This window comes from Chrysemys picta, chromosome 3 (genome assembly GCF_011386835.1).
Source record: "Chrysemys picta bellii isolate R12L10 chromosome 3, ASM1138683v2, whole genome shotgun sequence".
In the NCBI taxonomy this organism is placed as follows: domain Eukaryota; kingdom Metazoa; phylum Chordata; order Testudines; family Emydidae; genus Chrysemys; species Chrysemys picta.
The window spans coordinates 3341239-3355597 of record NC_088793.1 but is presented as its reverse complement, the minus strand read 5'-3'; the positions used below and the strand labels follow the sequence as shown (position 1 = coordinate 3355597).

At 65.4% G+C, this 14359-nt stretch overlaps 1 protein-coding gene across 6 annotated transcripts in view; it reads left to right on the top strand.

The window, feature by feature from the left end:
- The window catches only part of MAPRE3 (microtubule associated protein RP/EB family member 3), a 69716-nt gene extending 58217 nt beyond the window's left edge, over positions 1–11499 (top strand). For 3 of the 6 annotated variants that reach the window (XM_065587355.1, XM_065587356.1, XM_005313429.5), the window contains exons 2-7: positions 3475–3602; positions 4999–5144; positions 6742–6898; positions 9228–9382; positions 9893–10045; positions 10375–11499. In XM_065587355.1, the coding sequence (XP_065443427.1) occupies positions 3482–3602; positions 4999–5144; positions 6742–6898; positions 9228–9382; positions 9893–10045; positions 10375–10443 (801 nt within the window). In that variant the 5' untranslated portion in view covers positions 3475–3481 and the 3' untranslated portion in view covers positions 10444–11499. Of the gene's footprint in view, positions 1–3474; positions 3603–4998; positions 5145–6741; positions 6944–9227; positions 9383–9892; positions 10046–10374 lie in introns of all 6 variants that reach the window. The other 3 variants (XM_065587353.1, XM_065587354.1, XM_005313428.5) reach the window with 1 other exon arrangement.
- Positions 11500–14359: the final 2860 nt, after the last annotated feature.

Genomic DNA, 14359 nt, shown 5'->3' with positions numbered 1-14359 from the left:
CAACTGAAGGGTGTGAGAGTGATTTAATCAAGGACGTTTCAGTTCCTACCAGCCAGAAATGTTCTGTTGTGAATGGATCCACTGACTTTCCTTTCGAAAGGTCCAGTGTGGGGAGCTCTGAGAAGGTCTCAGATGGAGTAAGAGCTGTTAAGAAAGTTTCGCAGCCCTATAACCCGGTGGCTGTGCTTGGGCAGCTTGGGGAGACAAGGCTGTTGAGAGAGGAATGTCTCCGTTCTGATTCTGTAAGTGAGCAGTCTGTGCTTCAGGGTCTGAGGACAGATGTGGTTACTGGTGTGTCAGAGCAGAACGGTTTGATGGCCGAATGCTTGAGGATGCGGGGGAGAGCAAGCAAACTCTCCCCCTCAGACTCTGGATTTGTGTGGTGTCTCTGTAAGACAGAGTCCAGCCTTGGGATTGGATCTGAAAACTGGAGAACAGGCTCCTGTCTGTGTTGATGCCAATGACCTGGCTGACCGAGGGAGACAAGCCTTGCTAATAGCTGTTAGCACAGAGAGCCCGGCCAGTCCGCCAGTGGATTCTGTTAAGCAGGAGAACTCAGGGTTTGCTCATGTTCAGATGCAGACTTCAGCCAGTTTCAGTGGCTGCGAGGTAGGCAAGTGTCACTCCTCGGCGGGGCAGAGAGGGGCCACTGTCTTGGGCTTGTTCACAGAAAGAAAACGCAGCAGCTCTGTGCGAACCTGCCATGCTGCCATGAGCCAGGCAGCGCGCTGCCCTAGGGAACGGCAACGTGTCACGTCCTGCTCCCGGTGCCAACCGCGGCTCGGCAAAACGGCAGCAATTCCAAGGCCAGGACGTGGCAGAATTCACAATGGTCACAGCTGGAATTCGGGTTCCATTCTCTGTGCTGCACAGGCCTGGGTGTGTTCGTCACCTGCAGGTTTCGGGCGCGGACTCTTGCTACAACACCACTCCTGCGGCACCGTCCATGCAAACCGCAGCACTTCTCCCAGCGCAGCCATTCAGCCGGTGAGCTGAACATTTCCGGACCTGTTGGCTGCTCCGGTAACGCCTGAAATCTTCCAGAATTTCCCCAGCCAAACATAACGACCAAGACCTCATTGCTCTGCGTTGCCAACAGCAGCTGGCGTCTCAAACCGCTCCCATGTGCAGTCTCAGCAGTTCTCCTCCAAAGTGGCCTGGCCTTCCTTCTTCGCTGCAGCTGCGCCTACCAGCACTTGGCCCCTTGCTCCAGCCGCGGGAAGAATCCCTTCGTCTCCAGCAGCAGGGGAGTTTTCACTCTGCAAGCCGAAGCGCTGGAAAGAAAGATGCTTTCAGAGCCTTGCCAGGAACCGATGGTCCGTTTGTCATTTGAGTTTTCTGTGGATTGTATCCCTCGCTCTTTCCTTGGATTTGTCTTTATACTGCAGGGCCTTGCTGGGAGCTGGGTTCACTGCTCAGTTTGATGGGATCTGTAAGCATACGAGGCATTGCGCTCGTCCATCGCTAAATTCCATAACCCCAAACTCAGTGTCACTGCCTCAAACGGGCCCTTGGCCTTGGCTTCAGCACACCTAGCAAGACTAGAATTAGGGCCTTTTAAAAAGTCTCCATTTTAATGTCATTTGCTCACACATGGTACAAATGTATTCCACTTCCACCGCCGATGTCTCAGCAAAAAACCGATGTTGCTTCTGATTTGCTGTCCCAGGCAGTGAGTGTTTTTCACTGACGCTTGTGCGGTGAGCGCCACGGGGCTGTTCGTGCGACAGGAACATGCAGCGCGGTGAGCGCCACGGGGCTGTTCGTGCGACAGGAACATGCAGCGCGGTGAGCGCGGTGGGGCAGTTCGTGCGACAGGAACATGCAGCGCGGTGAGCGCCGCGGGGCTGTTCGTGCGACAGGAACATGCAGCGCGGTGAGCGCCGTGGGGCTGTTCGTGCGACAGGAACATGCAGCGCGGTGAGCGCCGTGGGGCTGTTCGTGCGACAGGAACATGCAGCGCGGTGAGCGCCGTGGGGCTGTTCGTGCGACAGGAACATGCAGCGCGGTGAGCGCCGCGGGGCTGTTTGTGCGACAGGAACGTGCAGCGTGGTGAGCGCCGCGGGGCTGTTCGTGCGACAGGAACATGTAGCGCAGTGAGTTCTGCGGGGCTGTTCGTGCGACAGGGAACGTGCATCATGGCGAGCTCCGTGGGGCTGTTCGTGCGACATAGAACATGCAGCACAGTGAGCGCCGTGGGGCTGTTTGTGCAACAGGAACGTGCAGCGTGGCAAGCACCGCGGGGCTGTTCATGCGACAGGAACGTGCAGCGCGGCAAGTGCTGCGGGGCTGTTCGTGCGACAGGGAACGTGCAGCGCAGTGAGCGCCGTGGGGCTGTTCGTGCGACGGGACATGTAGTGCGGCGAGCCTCATGGGGCTGTTTGTGCGATAGGGAACGTGCAGCGCGGCAAGTGCTGCGGGGCTGTTCGTGCGACAGGGAACATGCAGCGCGGTGAGCGCCGTGAGGCTGTTCGTGCAATGGGACATGTAGTGCAGCGAGCATCATGGGGCTGTTTGTGCGATAGGGAACGTGCAGCGCGGTGAGCGCCGTGGGGCTGTTCGTGCAACAGGGAACGTGCAGCGTGGTGAGCCCCGCGGGGCTGTTCGTGCGACAGGGAACGTGCAGCGCGGCGAGCGCCGCGGGGCTGTTCGTGCGACAGGGAATGTGTCGTGCAAACAGAACTGGTGGGTGTGTCGAGTTCATCGGTAGGCAAGGCAGCCCCCTGGGGTCTGCAGACCCCAGCTTGGGATCCGCTGCACTAGGGGGTGCTGTCCCCTCAGACCCAGTGCTGAGAATAGGGTGCTCAGTGGGGGGCTGTGCTGTGGGCAGTGGGGGGCTCTGCTGTGGGGCTGAGGCTCAGTGGGGGGCAGTGCTGCGGGGCGGGGGCTGGGTGGGGGGCTAGGGGCAGTGGGGTGGGGGCTCAGTGGGGGGCTGTGCTGTGGGCCGGGGGCTGAGGCTCAGTGGGGGGCTGGGCTGAGGCTCAGTGGGGCGCTGTGCTGTGGGGCGGGGGCTGGGTGGGACGCTGTTCTGTGGGGCAGGGGGCACTAGGACATGCTGCCATACAGGGCTGAGACCTGGCCGTGCACACCCCTCACCCATCCCTTGGCCCTTTCCATCGCATGGGGTGCTTGCTCCCAGCACCTGCTTCCAAGGGGGCTCCGTGGGCACCCCCGCCCCTCGCTGCTCCTTGTGGGGTGCAGCCTGGTGGCGTTCTGCTTTCGGGGGGAGCCGGCAGGGCACTGCGTGTGCCCCTGGCATGCCTTGCCCCCAGCAGGGACTGCATGTGCCCATGGCCCTGCGCAGCCCAGCATCTGGTGCCCCCGGGCCCCCCAGTGTTTCCTGGGGAGACGTCACACCTGAGCCCAGATGGGTGGCAGGCGACCCAGGCCGACGCTGCCCAGTGGGAGCCGCGCTGGGCTGGGGGAAGGGGGTGGGTCGCTGAGCCGGCCGTGACCCGTCTCTCTGTGCACCAGCTGGGGCATGGCCGTCAATGTGTATTCCACATCCGTGACCAGCGAGAACCTGAGTCGCCATGACATGCTAGCCTGGGTCAACGACTCCCTGCACCTCAACTACACCAAGATCGAACAGCTCTGCTCAGGTAGGGGCGCCCGGGGGCCTGACCCGGACCGCTCTAGGGCCAGGAGAGAAGGGGCCCAGCCGGGGAGAGGGGCCCCCTGGCCAGCCCAGCCCCTGCCCTGGCCCAGCCGGGGAGAGGTGCCCCCTGGGGTGGCTGAGTCCCCAACCCCTGCCCTGTCCCTGCCCCTGCCAGGGGCTGCAGGGCAAGGGGGGGCCCAGGGCTGGGATCCAGGGGCTGGGGGGGCGTCGGCAGAGCATGGAAGCCAGGTGCCCTGTGCAGAGGGTTGCCAGGTGTCCGGTTTTTGACCGAACACCCAGTGAAAAAGGGACCCTGGCAGCTCCCGTTGGCACTGCCGACTGGGCTGTTAAAAGTCCGCTCGGCAGCACAGCCAGGGCCCGGGACTAATGCAGGCTCCCTACCTGCCCTGGCTCCACGCAGCTCCCACAAGCAGCCGCCGGGTCCCTGCAGCCCCTAGGCACATGGGCGGCCGGGGAGGCACCACACGCTGCCCCCGCCCCAAGTACCGGCTCTGCAGCTCTCATTGGCTGGGAACTGCGACCAATGGGAGCTGCGGGGGCGGCGCCAGCGGGCAGGAGGGCAGCGCATGGCACCTCCCCAGCCGCCCATGTGCCTAGGGGCTGCAGGGACCTGGCGGCCACTTCCTGGGAGACACGTAAGTGCCACTGGGACTCTGAACCCTCTCCTGCCGCCAAATCCCCTGCCCTGAGCCCCCTCCTGCACCCCAACCCCCCAGCCCTGAGCCCCTTCCTGCACCCCCACCCCCAGCCCTGAGCCCCCTCCTGCACCCCAACCCCCAGCCCAGAGCCCCCTCCTGCCCCCCAACTCCAGCCCTGAGCCCCCTCCTGCACCCTCATCCCCTCCCCAGCCCAGAGCCCCCTCCTGCACCCCAACCCCCCAGCCCTGAGCCCCCTCCTGCACCCCCATCCTCTGCCCTGAGCCCCCTCCTGCACCCCAACCCCCCAGCCCAGAGCCCCCTCCTGCACCCCCACCCCCCTCCCCAGCCCTGAGCCCCCTCCTGCCGCCAAATCCCCTGCCCTGAGCCCCCTCCTGCACCCCCACCCCCAGCCCTGAGCCCCCTCCTGCACCCCAACCCCCGCAGCCCAGAGCCCCCTCCTGCACCCCCACCCCAGCCCTGAGCCCCCTCCTGCACCCCAACCCCCCAGCCCCGAGACCCCTCCTGCACCCCAACCCCCCAGCCCAGAGCCCCCTCCTGCACCCCCACCCCCTGCCCCAGCCCAGTGAAAGTGAGTGAGGGTGGGGGAGAGCGAGCAATGGAGGGAGGGGGAAGGAGTGAGCAGGGGCGGGGCCCCAGAGAAGGGGCGGGGCCCCAGAGAAGGGGCGGGGCAGGGGGGGTTGGTATTGTGCAATTAGAAAGTTGGCAGCCCTGTGCCCGCAGGTGCTGCCTACTGCCAGTTCATGGACATGCTGTTCCCGGGCTGCGTGCACCTGCGGAAGGTGAAGTTCCAGGCCAAGCTGGAGCACGAATTCATCCACAACTTCAAGGTGCTGCAGGCCGCCTTCAAGAAGATGGGGGTGGACAAGGTGGGTCCCTGTCCCCCCATCCACCCTGGGGGTCGGCACCCGGGGGACCCAGCCGGCTGGACTGGCCTGAGGGCCTGGACTGCTCACCCTCTGCCCCAGTCACTTGGGTGCCATACGGCTTGGCGGGGGGGCTGGGCCCCCTCTCCTGACTGCCCTGCCAGGTGCTGAGCCGCGTGCCGGGGGTCAGTCGCCCCTGGAATGTGGGGACCCCGGTGTCAGACATCGGGGGGTGGGGAGCCCAGCTGGAAGCCTGAGGCGAGTATGGACAAGGCAGAAGCACCAGCCTCCCCCCCACCCCGTGACAACCAGCCTCCCCCCCGTACCTGCCAGCCACCCCCCACCAGAACCCCTGTGCGTGCCTGCCTGCCAGCCTCCCTCTGCCAGCCTCCCCGTGCCTGCCAGCCACCCTCTGCCAGCCTCCCTGTGCCTGCCAGCCTCCCTCTGCCAGCCTCCCCGTGCCTGCCAGCCACCCTCTGCCAGCCTCCCCCGTACCTGCCAGCCTCCCTCTGCCAGCCTCCCCGTGCCTGCCAGCCACCCTCTGCCAGCCTCCCCCATACCTGCCAGCCTCCCTCTGCCAGCCTCCCTGTGCCTGCCAGCCACCCTCTGCCAGCCTCCCTGTGCCTGCCAGCCTCCCTCTGCCAGCCACCCCCTGTGCCCACCAGCACCCCGTGTGTGCCTGCCAGCCTCCCCTGTACCTGCCAGCCACCCTCTGCCAGCCTCCCCCATGCCTGCCAGTCACCCCTTGTGCCCACCAGTACCCTGTGTGTGCCTGCCAGCCTCCTCGTACCTGCCAGCCTCTCTGTGCCTGCCAGCCACCCCTTGTGCCCACCAGTACCCCGTGTGTGCCTGCCAGCCTCCCTCTGCCAGCCACCCCTTGTGCCCACCAGTACCCCGTGTGTGCCTGCCAGCCTCCCTCTGCCAGCCTCCCCCATACCTGCCAGCCACCCCCCGCCAGAACCCCTGTGCGTGCCTGCCTGCCAGCCTTCCTCTGCCAGCCTCCCCATGCCTGCCAGCCACCCTCTGCCAGCCTCCCCATGCCTGCCAGCCTCCCCCGTACCTGCCAGCTACCCCCCGCCAGAACCCCTGTGCGTGCCTGCCTGCCAGCCTTCCTCTGCCAGCCTCCCCATGCCTGCCAGTCACCCCTTGTGCCCACCAGCTTTGCTCTGTGCCAGCCAGCAGCCCCTCACACTTACCAGTCACCCCTCCGCCAAGAGCGCCGCATGCCCACCAACCACCCCCTGCAAGATTCCCCATGCCTGCCAGCACCCCCCGCATGCCTGCCAGCCACCCCCTGCCAGCACCCCCTGTGCCCGCCAACACCCCTACATTCCTGCCAGTACCTCTCCCACGTGCCTGCCAGCCACCCCCCGCCAGCACCTCCCTGTGCTGCCAGCAGCCCCCGCCAGCACCCGCTGCCCCCACCGATGCTTTGGACTGACAGACGGGCCAGTAGGAATTGGCATTACCCCAAAGTCTCTCAGCAGCCGTGGTTGTGGGCAAATGCCAGTTGACCTGCAGGAGCTGCCCCGGCACTGCCCCCGGGCGCGGTGGGGGAGCACGGGCCTGTCAGCCCCTCACGCACTGCCTGTCGTTCCAGATCATCGCTGTGGAGAAGCTGGTGAAAGGGAAGTTCCAGGATAACTTTGAGTTTATTCAGTGGTTTAAGAAATTCTTCGATGCCAACTACGACGGGAAGGACTACAACCCGCTGCTGGCGCGGCAAGGGCAGGAGGTGGCACCGTCTCCAAACCCAGGTGATCAGAACTTCAACAAACCCAAGAAACCCATTGGCACTGCAGGTAATGTCGCCGACCCCTGGAGGCAGCTGGCACCCCCGCCCCTGCGCCTGCAGGATCCCGACTCCGCCTGGGTCGCCCAGCTTGCTAGCATGGCCTTCGGCTGCCTGCCCCAGCCCCTGGTGCCAGTCGGGCCCTGCCCCTGGGTGGCGTGGTGCTGCGTGCGTTGTGTTGTTGGCTTGGGAGTGCCCGACCACCAGTGCCAAGTAGGTTTGGAGGGGATGGGGCAGCGCTGGGAGCGGGGTGAGTGCAGAGCTGGGGCTGCCTCCGTGTTTGGCCCCCCAGTGCCCGCCGGCAGCCACGGGAGGACACGGTCCAGCTGTGCCCGGCCCCAGTGAAGGGATTGGCTACCGAGCATGCTGGGACCCTGATCTGCTCCCTAGACCTGGCCTGGGTCCTGGCAGGCAGCCCCGGAGCGATTCTGCGCTGGGGGCTGCCTCGGCCCGGGGCGTGGGGTGCCCCATGGCAGGGCCCGTTGCCCACGCGGGCGCATCCTCTTCCCGCAGGCCCCACCCCAGCGCGATGCAGAGTCCCACCAGTTCCCTGCCTCCCTGCGTGGCACCTCCCCCAAGCGCCCGCCCTCCCTGAGGACCCTGCCCTGCCCACAGCAGCCCACGGCCCTGGCCTCCCACGCCAGCCTCCGGCCGTGGGTCAGCCTGGCCGCGGGCAGGGCATGGCTGGCTCAGGCTGGCACTCAGACACAGAGGGTGTTCTCCTTTCCCTCTCCCGTCCCCATCTCAGTCCTGCCCAGCCTGGCTCTGGCTCCCCCGTGGGACCGGGCACAGCCCGTTGTGTCCCCGCACTGGGAGCCCTGGCGTGGCCGCGCTGAGCGCTGGGGGCGGACGCCTGCGGAGTGAGCCCGGCCCGGCTCGGAACGGCAGGGCAGGGAGCAGCTGGGCGGGCACATGGCTGCGGCTCCTTTCAGCTCCTCCTGCTGCTTGGGGCCACGTGTCCCGTCAGGGCAGGGGGCAGCGAGGGGGGTGCAGGGCGATGGGCTGGGGGGCAGGGGGCATTGAGGGGGGTGCAGGCAATGGGCTGGGGGGCAGGGGTGGCGAGGGGGGTGCAGGACGATGGGCTGGGGGCAGGGGACGGCGAGGGGGGTGCAGGACGATGGGCTGGGGGCAGGGGGTGGCGAGGGGGGTGCAGGACGATGGGTTGGGGGCAGGGGGCAGCGAGGGGGGGCAGGCGATGGGTTGGAGGGCAGAGGGCTGGAAAACGGGGTGTGAGATGGGGGTTGGCAGTAGGGGGGGCAGGACAGAGGTGGGGGGCAGTGATGGATTCGGTCGGTGAGGCGGGCAGGATGGGGGGAGAGCGAGAGGATGGGTGGTGAGGGGGCGGGAGGCCAGCGTGGGGAGGCAGGATTGGGGGGACAGCGAGGGGATGGGTAGCGAGCGGGCGGGAGGCCAGCGTGGGGGTGAGGGATGGGGCGGGGGGCCAGCGAAGGGGGGCAGGATGGGGAGTTCCTCCTGCTGCGGATCTGCCCCGCCCCACTGCTGGGAGTGAGCACTGGCCTGGCAAAGGCCCTGCAGCATTGCCGTGTCAGCAGTGGGGGGGGGGGTCCCATGGGGGGCTCAGCCGCCCCTCCCCTGTGTGGAGCTCAGCCGAGGGGAGCTGGGGAGAGGCAGAGACCCGCTGCCCAGGCTCTGGGGCCAGGCGGGTTCCCCGGAGCGCAGCGAGTGGGGGCTGGCTTGAGGAGGGGCCCGCTGAGCTGGGGCAGGGTGGGGGGCGCAGCAGGGGAGGAGCCTGCTGAGCTCTGGGGGCTACGGGGGAGGCACCGAACTGGGGCAGGTGCGTGGCTGTGCGTGGCACCTCCCCAGCATACGCCTGGCAGGGGGGAGCGCCAGTTCCAGGGGGCGGCATCCGTACCCCGCTGCCCCCAGGGCCATGGGGCTGCCCCACAGGCATTCTCGTGCCCTGCCCTTCCCTGTCCCCCACAATTGCTAATGAACAGCCTCCCGCAGCCCGCACCACCATGGGGGAGACCTTGTTCTCCCATGTGGGGAAACTGAGGCAGGAAAGACCCAGGACTTAGGGCATGGAACCCAGTCCTGTGCTCTGAGCAACGCCACCCTGCACCATGGTCTGTGTCTGCAACCCCCTGCCCAGCGCAGCCCTGTGTGACCCCTGGCTAGCGCCTGCCTGACCCGCTGCCCCCGCACCCCGCATGCCCGTGGCCCGCACCCCGCAGGGGAGGGCAGAGGCTCTGGGAGCAAGCTGTGCCTGGGTGGCGGGGGGGCCGCGCCGGGACCCGTGCTAACCTCTGGCTGTCTCGGGCGGCTCTCTCCAGCCCCCCAGAGAACCTCCCCCACAACCCCGAAGACGATGCCGGTGCCAACCCGAGTGACCAACGTCATCCCCAGCAACATCACCCGGAAAAACCCGCCTGCTGCCCGCAACGGGGGCAGTGAGGCCGACACCCAGATCCTGGAACTCAACCAGCAGGTGGGCAGGGGTGGGAGGGTGGGGCTGCTCCAGGGGCACAGACTCCAGTCCCACGGGGGGCGCTGGGGAGCCCAGGTGCCAGGTCCCACGAGGGGCACAGACACCAAGCCCCATAAGGGGTACTGGGGGGGCACAGGCACCAGTCCCGCTGAGGGAGTCCAGGGGGGCACAGGCGCTGGGTCTGTGGGGCTCTGAGGGACACAGAAGGCGGGTCCCGCGGGGCGCTGGGGGGCACAGGCACCGGGTCCGTGGGGCGCTGGGGGGCACAGGCGCTGGGTCCGTGGGGCTCTGAGGGACACAGAAGGCGGGTCCCGCGGGGCGCTGGGGGGCACAGGCACCGGGTCCGTGGGGCGCTGGGGGGCACAGGTGCTGGGTCCGTGGGGCTCTGAGGGACACAGAAGGTGGGTCCCGCGGGGCGCTGGGGGGCACAGGCACCGGGTCCGTGGGGCGCTGGGGGACGCAGATGTCGGGTCCCGCCGGGCGCCAGTAACAGCCCCTCTCCCTGCCCAGCTCATGGACCTGAAGCTGACGGTGGACGGGCTGGAGAAGGAGCGCGATTTCTACTTCAGCAAACTGCGGGACATCGAGCTGATCTGCCAGGAGCATGAGAGCGAGAACAGCCCCGTCATCTCTGGCATCATCGGCATCCTGTATGCCACCGAGGTCAGTGCCCACACGGGCGCCACGGGCGGCGTCTCCCGCTGCTGAGCGTCTAGGGGAGGCGGTCGTCTCTCGGCCCTGCCCCGGGCGGGGTCTGGGGCTCACGCTCAGCTGGTGCTAGGGCAGATCTTTGTGCCTGGCGCCATTCCGTTGTGCGGGTCTCTCCTCAGCGCCTGCCCGCTGGGCACTGAGCGCGGGCGGCTCCCGGGGAGGCCGGTCGGAGCCGTGCCCCTGGCGCTGGGAGCGGCTGGGGCTGAGTTCTCTCTGGTGGGAATCTCTGCGGGGGGTTTCCGTGGCCCGGGAGGCTCACGCCGTCTCTGTGCCCCCCACAGGAAGGCTTTGCGCCTCCGGAGGATGAGGAGGTGGAGGACCAGCAGCCGGAGGACCAGGACGAATACTAGCTCTGAGCCCTCCTGCATCCCGTGACGCCGCCCGGCCGTGCTCGGCCTGACATAGACACTGGAGGGTTCGCGGGTACAGCCGTGGCCTGCACTATCACACATTATAACAGTTTCAACCAACCAGCCCACCACCCCAGTGCTTTCTGTCCAGCCGCAGATCCTGGGACCCCACGGACTCCAACAAAGGCCTAGAGAGGAGAACCGACTTGTAAATACGCATGGGGCTGCCGGGGGGGGAAGGGCCCTGGCCCCCTGCCCCGGCCCTTCGGGCCCCTCACCACCTCATCCCCCTTATTTATTTCAGTTGTCACCTTTGGTGTGAGTGCTGCAGCCTTCCCCGGGAGGCTCCCGCCCCCGCGCCGCCCCGCCTGGCCCCTGTATTATAGCTACAGCCCGATCCCTTTGTATATTGCCCCGGGATGGAGTTGACTTGCACTTTGCCTGTTGTGGTCACGGGCGCCCGGTTGTCATGGCCTGGGAAGCGTGCGGGCTCCAGGAGCGTCCTGCGCCGCATGAGGCTTGGCCTTGCCCCGGCCTCGCAGGCACTGGGACGTCGCGTTTATTTATTGGTCTCACTTCACGTTGTCAAAAACGACGACTACGCTGCAAATGTGGCTTTCCCGGCGCACCGCCCCCGCCTGCCATGCCCGGGGCAGGGGGGGCGGAGTCCACACTCTGCTGAGCTCCTTAGCCTGGGGGCTGGCAGGATCCCAGAGCAGGGATGTGCTGGGGGGAGCGGGAGCCCCCAGGCTCCACACTGAGATCTGGGAATGTTCTTTTTCCCCTTCTGGTCACCCACCAAGAGCCCCTCCCTGACTGCAGCGCAGGGCACTTGGCCTGCTGCTGGGGGTGCGGGCCCCGGGCCTGGAGGTTCAGTGCCCGCCCCCCGTGGGTTCCAGCACCACCGCCGGGTGGGTCCTGCCGTTTTGATGAGAATGCCACACAACCGCTGCTGCCTTGCCCGTCTCCCTGTTCGTATTGCCTGTCTGCCCAGTCGCCTGCTGTGCAAACCTGCATCTGTGTTACGTTGGATTTCAAATAAACTGGTGTGGTAAACGAGTGTCCGGGGGCATCTCTGGCTCGGCTGCCCGGGCTCCCCCAGGCCGGGGGATGGAGCACGGGGTTCTGCCGGGGCCCAGCTCCAAAGGGGGTGGGCGTCTCAGGAGGGCTGGGCCCTCTGGAGCTGCGGAGGGATGGGCACCTAATGCCCTGAGGTGGGGGCAGGGCCCCGCCATCACTGCACAGAACGTGGCATCATGGCCAAAACCCAGGATTCCAGGGCAGAAGCAGGCGGTTCCCATTGGCGCACCTCCCCAGCACCCTTCTTCCCTCCCTTGGCACCTCTTTGCTGGACCCTCGCTCAGGCCAGAGCCAGCCCTGCGGGGCCCGTACAGGAAAGCCCCAGAGACCCACGCTGCACCCCCCATCGCTCAGCTTCCCCCAGGAGCTCCACCTACAACGTACCCGCTCAGCCCAAGAACCGGCTGCGGCCTGGTCAGACGTAGCTACAGTGTGAGAATCCCCCGAGCTAACCCACCCGGACTCCTGGTGTGTGGATCCAGCTCCGTCAGCAGACGTGTTCTGCCGCCGCTCGGGGGGCTGGAATGACAGCGCCAGACCCCCCGCCGCTGGTGCAGTCCGTGTCTGCGCTACAGTTCCTCTGGCACCCACAGTGCAGACACGGCCTGAGAACGGGGCTGAGGCTGTCTAGGCTAAACAGCCGGTGTAGTAATTCCTGCGTGCATGTCCCCACTGCCCTCCTCACCTGGCGCCTTTCCACCCACCGCGGGCCAGGAGCCTAGCCCTCCGGAGGAGAGGAGACTCCCGAGCACCCCCCTTACCCTGCCTGCAGCCTGGGCCGGCGGGCATCAGCTCCTCACCGCCACCAGCCTGGTGCCCCTCCAGCGCTGTCCTCTGGCCTATGCCAGCCTCCACGTCCCGACCAAGGGATATCCAGCCCCTGGGTGCCCACCAGAACCTAGCGCCTTGTTGCCTAGTTTTACCTTCACCCCGCACTAACACTACTGACCAGCGTCACCCATACCTACACCCCACGCTAACTCGCCTGACCACCATCACCCGTACCCACACCCCACACTAACACTACTGACCAGCATCACCCGTACCTACACCCCACGCTAACTCTCCTGACCAGCGTCACCCGTACCTACACCCCACGCTAACTCCTGACCAGTGTCACCTGTACCTACACCCCGCACTAACACTACTGACCAGCGTCACCCATACCTACACCCCATGCTAACTCGCCTGACCAGCATCACCCGTACCTACACCCATGCTAACACTACTGACCAGCATCACCTGTACCTTTACCCCATGATAACTTGCTTGACCAGCGTCACTCACACATACACCCCGTGCTAACACTACTGACAGCGTCACCCATATCTACACCCATGCTAACACTACTGACCAGCGTCACCTGTACCTACACCCCACGGTAACACTACTGACCAGCGTCACCCGTGTTACCGAAATATCGGGTCCACCTAGCTGAGAGCCAATAACAGCCAGACAGGGATAAGGAAGAGTCACTTTATTCTGCAGAAAAAAGGAGAGCTTTGCACCTTAGTACAAAAACTCTGTCTTACACACATTTTACAGATCCTTTATACACATTCAGACAAAGGTCCTTGCAGTGTTAACACTTGATTGGTGGTTGTCAGACCCGTGCTTTTGCTATCTGGTCAGTGAAAACCGGCTTGGGACCAGCTCCAACTACCTTAAGGCCTTGAAGGGAAGACAGTTGAAAAGTTCAGGCTACTGTGTACTTGAAGTGTCTGCTTCCCCCTAATGGCCACTGGTTGACATAAAGGCTGCTCTGTTAAGGGGGGGGTCACTAGTAACTTTCACACCCGTACCTACACCCCATGATAACTCACTTGACCAGCATCACTCACAGATACACCCCCGTGCTAACACTACTGACCAGCGTCACCTGTATCTACAGCCCACGTTAACATTACTGACCAGCGTCACCCATACCTACACCCCACGCTAACTCTCCTGACCAGCGTCACCTGTACCTACACCCCATGATAACTCGCCTGACCAGTGTCACTTGCACAAACACCCTGAGCTAACCCTACTGATCAGCATCACCCATACCTACACCCTGCCCTAACTCTACTGACCAGCATCACCCGCACATATACCCCACACTAACACATATGGGTAATGTGTATGTAACCTTCACAACACCTTTTAGATACAGGCTATGCCAGTGGTGCATTGGGTGCACTGAGAGGGTCAGGCCAGATGAGGCTCACTGCTAGACACTGGGAGCCCCTTGCCCTCTGGCTGTGGGGTGGTCTTGGGGGTCACAGGTTCCCGTTTGAGCTGCCCGCTGGGGACGGGCTGGCTAAGGCTGTGCTGTCTCCCTCCCCTGGGTTGATCCTCCAAGTGGAAGGGCAGCAAATTCTGCCCCAAGGTTACGCTGCAGCAGACCCCTGCAAAGCTGGGGGGGAGGGCAACAGGCTGGCTCTAGCGTCTATTGGGTAAAGTCTCTCCCCAGGGGCCTGGCTCGAGTCGGGTGCCTCCCATGCTGCTGGACCTTTTAGTGAGATGCCACCCAGGAGCCTGGCGTCTGGGCCTGGCCTCGGGGCTGCTGGCTGAGCAGAGAACAGAGGCCGGGGGAGAGGGGACTCTCTCCCCGCCTACACGTGTCACCTCCAGGCTTGGTCACAAAGGCCTCACGTTCCTGAACCCCTGTCCCCCACGGGCTGGAGCAGCCCAGGGTCACCATCGCTTGCCATCTCCCTCCCCGCCCCAGCCCCTCTGTGCTGGGTGCTCACATGCCAGCGCAGCCCCTACGGTGCATGGGCAGAAACAGGCGGGGCCCCGCCTGGGCACTGCCCGAGGGCAGCTCAGGCATAAGGCAGCGCCTGAGTCTTGA